This window comes from Pteropus vampyrus, unplaced genomic scaffold (assembly GCF_000151845.1).
Source record: "Pteropus vampyrus isolate Shadow unplaced genomic scaffold, Pvam_2.0 Scaffold35, whole genome shotgun sequence".
Taxonomy (NCBI): Eukaryota; Metazoa; Chordata; class Mammalia; order Chiroptera; family Pteropodidae; genus Pteropus; species Pteropus vampyrus.
The window spans coordinates 4,349,388-4,354,167 of record NW_011888816.1 but is presented as its reverse complement, the minus strand read 5'-3'; the positions used below and the strand labels follow the sequence as shown (position 1 = coordinate 4,354,167).

General features: G+C 42.6%; 1 protein-coding gene and 1 long non-coding RNA gene across 2 annotated transcripts in view; one reads left to right on the top strand and one right to left on the bottom strand.

Moving 5' to 3' along the window:
- Nucleotides 1-607: 607 nt before the first annotated feature.
- LOC111738100 lies at nucleotides 608-4,437 on the bottom strand. The gene is made up of 2 exons (XR_002779691.1): nucleotides 4,252-4,437; nucleotides 608-4,153 (listed from the first exon to the last, which is right to left on the bottom strand). It is a non-coding gene; the product is annotated as an uncharacterized LOC111738100 (long non-coding RNA).
- The window catches only part of EIF1B (eukaryotic translation initiation factor 1B), a 4,272-nt gene continuing 3,925 nt past the window's right edge, over nucleotides 4,434-4,780 (top strand). The window contains exon 1 of the mRNA XM_011357402.2: nucleotides 4,434-4,737. Coding sequence (XP_011355704.1) covers nucleotides 4,707-4,737 — 31 coding nt within the window. The 5' untranslated portion in view covers nucleotides 4,434-4,706. The remainder of the gene's footprint in view (nucleotides 4,738-4,780) is intronic.

Below are 4,780 nucleotides of genomic sequence, written 5' to 3'. Positions count from 1 at the left end.
CATCAATACTGTGAGAGTAAACTTTCTGAGTCCGTGAATGTTTTGTAAATGCTTGTATTCTGCCTTCCATCTTGCATACTATTTTGCATAAATATAAAATTTCAGACTAAAAATCTTGCACCTTGTTTTGTCTACATATAGAATTTCAGGTTCAAATATCAGAATTTTGAAGATGTCCCATGATCCTCAGGAATCCAGTGGAGCCAGTGTTTAAGCCTGCAGTTTCCTCTATCAATTAGTTTACATCTGTCCTTTCCTTCAGGAGGAAGGAAATACCTGATCCACTGATGGCACATCTTTTTGTCCCAGGCTGAATTTATTCTTCCAAAAAATGTATCTTTTCTGATATTGTTAGGGACTTTTTGATAATGAAGATGCTGAGTTAATCATCTTCAGCCAGTGACTATTCTCTGCTCTTTAAAGACAGTGTAACCCTTTATAACCAGTTACATTAATGACCTATCATTCAAGTTCCCACTGTAATTAAGTAGGTTTCTGGGGACATGATTTTACTTTTGACGTATGTAAATATTCTTAATAGTAAGTTCTGCTGTAACCAAACTCTACTATGCTCAATGATAAAGGAATTAAGTCCTTATCATATATGTAATGTTTCAAACATTTTATTTGTATCACACATTGGTATTATAATAATCAAGTACTCATGATATAAGCTGAGATTTTTACCGACTTTTTCTACCTGACCCGAACATCAGGATGTCCAAAGGGTCTAGAAACATAGTATTTACTGCATTTTTTTCAAAATAAAAAAAAAAAAAAATTGGACCTATCGTTTTAAGTTTAGAGGTATTTCACCTGGAAAGTATTCTTACCATCACATATGCAAGTGGCTAAGGGCTTATTTTAGGGTGCACGCCCAGGAGAAAAAAAAGCTGCCTGCACTTTTATATTGAAGGCCTTAAGCCTTGAGGCAAAATTTCCATTAGCCTCATGCAGTCTAGCACAGCTCACTAGATTTTAGGGTTTGGAGAAAAAGCCTAGAACTTTCCTCCTATTGTGCCCTCATCAACCGCTATGGAATAAGGAGCATCAATTTGGGTCCTTTGAGAAGCAGACATTCAAATGGGATTAGATGTACAAGACATTAATTGGGGAAAACACCTGTGAGGAAAGAGGAAGGAGCCAGAGGAGGTGACCCTGTGAAGGAGAAAGGGAAGAAGGGCTGAATAAGAAGAGTCTTAGACTTCAGCACAAGTTTAAGAAAGTTCGGCCAGGCCAATGGAGAGTCCTTGAGGAGAGCCGCCCATCACAGGGCTACATTAGGATCTTGGTTGCACTCAGTTATTGGCTGAGAGCAGCCAATGGGAAGTGTGGCATCGCCAATGCTGAATTCAGAGTACAGCAGCTGGGGCTGTTGGTCAATTACGCTCACTGAAGCAGGAAATCTGAGTGGGACATTATCACGTGCCCACCACGACAGGCAACCTATGGATGGCTGAGGACCAAATCTGAAAGCATGTCTTCATGACTTGCAGATATAAGAAACAGTTGCATAAAACCCACCATTGTCTTCATGGTAGGCAAGCTGCTAGGATGCTGTCCAATACATCACAGTGTCCCCTTTATGAGGGCCCAAGAAAATCATCTCCTGTGGTTCAGGGCCAGGCAAAGTCATTCCTCCTGCGCAACTGGTATGTTCTCATCCCGTAGACAGAGGGATTTTCTAGTAGACTTTTTCTTTGTCATAACCATTGGGAAAGTAAGAGCCAGATTTGGGGTCTATCTCTAGCTTTGGGGGCTTTTATTTTTCAACTATTCTACTTTTTTTTTTTTTAAATCTTCCCTGATTCCTTTAGTCAATACTACTGTTCTCTGCAAGTGATCTAAACTCCCTTCTGAAATAAGGCAGGAAATCATCACCTTAAACTAGGCTGGTGCCATTTAGAACTAAAAATACTAGGTTTTAAATACTTTAATTTATTCCTTTTATAACTTTATATATAGGTCAAATCCTCTCACTCTTAAGCCAGTGCTAATAAAAATAGTACGAGGGCCACGAAATAGTCTAGGAGCCACATTTTAAAAAGTAAAAAGAAACAGGTGAAATTGAGACAACTTAAATCTTTGAAAGGTCAGTGTGTTCTTTAAACTTGGAGAATATCACAATGAGGACCAGAAACAGTGTAAGCACTCAATGGCCACATTGTGGCTAGTGGTTTCTCGTATTGGACAGTGCAAGTCTAACGAAGTCTATGAATGACCAGAGAGCCAAGAGAGTTTTTAAGATAATAATCACAATTGCATCTGACTTGTATTCATAATTGGCTTTGATTGAAGATGTATGAGCTCCTGGGGGTTTCTGATGTAAATAACAGGTCTAAGAAAGGATGAGTTCTCCTGACAGGGATAATGACCATGAAAACCCTAAGGTTTCTGGATTTTTTAAAAAAACTTCTGTTTCTTTGGCTCCTTCTAAGAAACAATGTAATATAAAATGGTTTTGGACATCTAGGAAGAAAGAAAACAGAAACAGATGAATTTTGTTTATTCTATACTTCATCTAGAAAGATATTAAAAATTAAAATGTGCTTATAAAAGTATAAGACCAAAAAACAAAAACCGTTGTAGCTGTAATCAAAAATTTTGATTCTCTGTTTCATAACCAGCTCTAAAACTTTATACCTTAGTTTGGATAATAAACATATTATTCATTTAAATCAGGACTAGAAGACCAAAAACATAGTTAGATTTCTGGGAGTTAAGAATCTGATTTTTTTTAGGCAAATTATATAACCTTTGAAAGCCTCCATTTCCACATCTGCTAAACAGAATAATAACTACATCATAGAATGGCTATGAAGATTAATAATATTGTGAGAAGTCTTACAACAGGCAAAAAGTAAGCACTCAATAAATAATACCTATTATCGTTAATCATGAAAGATTATTAAATCCAGATATTCTTAACCTGGGGTCTGCAGATCTTTGGTCCATGGATAAATTGCAGGGTTGGGGGTGGGGGTAGGAGAAGATTCCTAAAATTGGATGAGAAAAAAGATTATACCTACATCTAATATCTAAGCACAGTTTAGCATTTCCTCCATTATGAACACTGGCAACATCACAATAATATTTTAGAAGGACCTGTCATTTTGCACGAATAGAAGTCACAGATATTTTCATATTACATTTCTGATGTTTCAGACATCTCAAAATATCTTTTAGCTAGCACCTTTTGAAATTCTAATAGTTAGACCTGCTGCTAGACCTTGTTAATTAATGCGTTAGTAAAGAAACAATACTATGCTACCAATGTGTTGCTTTTCATTTCAATACAATTTCAATTCAGTACAATTTCCTTTGTAACCTTAAATGTTTTATTTCATGCACTTAAAGCATATTCTTAGAAGGGGTCTATAGGCTTCGCAAGACTGCCATGGCATCAAAAAAAAAAAAAAAAAAAAGGTTAAGAATCCCTAAATTTTAGTCTATCCCTTTGCTTCCAGAAAGCCAACCAAGTGGGACTGCCTAGGTAAGCCAAAGTCTTAGGTTTATTTTCCTGTGCGTAGCTTGATAGGAAGGCATTACAGTTCTGGTACCCGACTCTACATCAATTAACCTATTTGCTGAGCACATCTTCGATTTATATCTGGCACCTGTCCTGTTCGAGGTTCTGTGTCCGAGTTGACAGGCTGTTTTTCTGGTATATTCAGTTGACACATACCTGACACCCACTGGATGCCAGGCCCCAGGTGAAGGTGAGCAGTGGTTCTGAAGCGTGGTCCCAGACCATCAGCATCAGACTTACCTGGGAGCTTACTAGATTTGCAAATTCTGAGGTCACGCCCCAGACCTGCTTAAAAAAGAAACTGCGAGTCTGTCAATCTGTGTTTATCAAGCCTTCCGGGAGATGGACGCTAGAGTTTGAAAACCGCCGCGCTAGGGAATCGGAAGGGGGCCCAACCTGGGGGGTAGGTAGGCTCCCACCTCGAACCTTGGTGGGGACTAACACGGCTCCTGCAACGCGGTGCAGGGGGTCCTGGAATTTCGATGCAGGAGGTGCTGAGAGGCGACAGTGAAGTCGAAAGCTGGGCTTGTTGAACTCCTACATCCCGATTTTACTTACATTACCCGGGGCCTCGAGGTTGACTGATGGAGATCACCTCCCAGCACCAACCCCTTGGCGACGCCACTGTAGGGCGAGATAAGGGGAATCAGGGGAGAGCATGCGAGACCACGGGGAAGACAGCCCAAGACCTGCGGGATCTGCCCCGAGCGACCCGCACCCACCTGGACCGTTCCCAGTCCTGCCGGTCGGCACTGGACCGCAAACTTCCTGCTGGGAATTGCGGTCCCGAAAGCCCGCCGGCCCCCAGGCTTTCCCAGCGCTGTCGGCTCCAGGAAACTACAAGTCCCAGGATGCCCGGCGCGGGTGGTCACGTGGGAGGGGGCGGCGGGCGCGGCTAAATAGTCTCCATCGGCCATTTTGTAGGAGAAGCCGCAGCGCCGCCTCTTCTCTCGCGTCCTCGCCTCCGTCGCCGCCGCCTCTTCCTCCGCCTCCTCCTTCGCCTCTTCCTGCCTCCTCCCGGCTTCCGCCGCCGCTGTCGCTCCAGCAGAATCCCAGCCCCGGGGCGAAGCATCTCCTTATTTATTTCCGTTTTCTCGCCGCTGCAGCCTCCTGACACGGTGATCCGGGCGGGCCCCGCAGGAATTTTATCCCTTCACCGGCCTCACACTAGTATCGCATGTCCACTATCCAGAACCTCCAATCTTTCGGTAAGACCGGGTCGCCGCCGCCGCCCCCTCCCTGCCCCCGCGC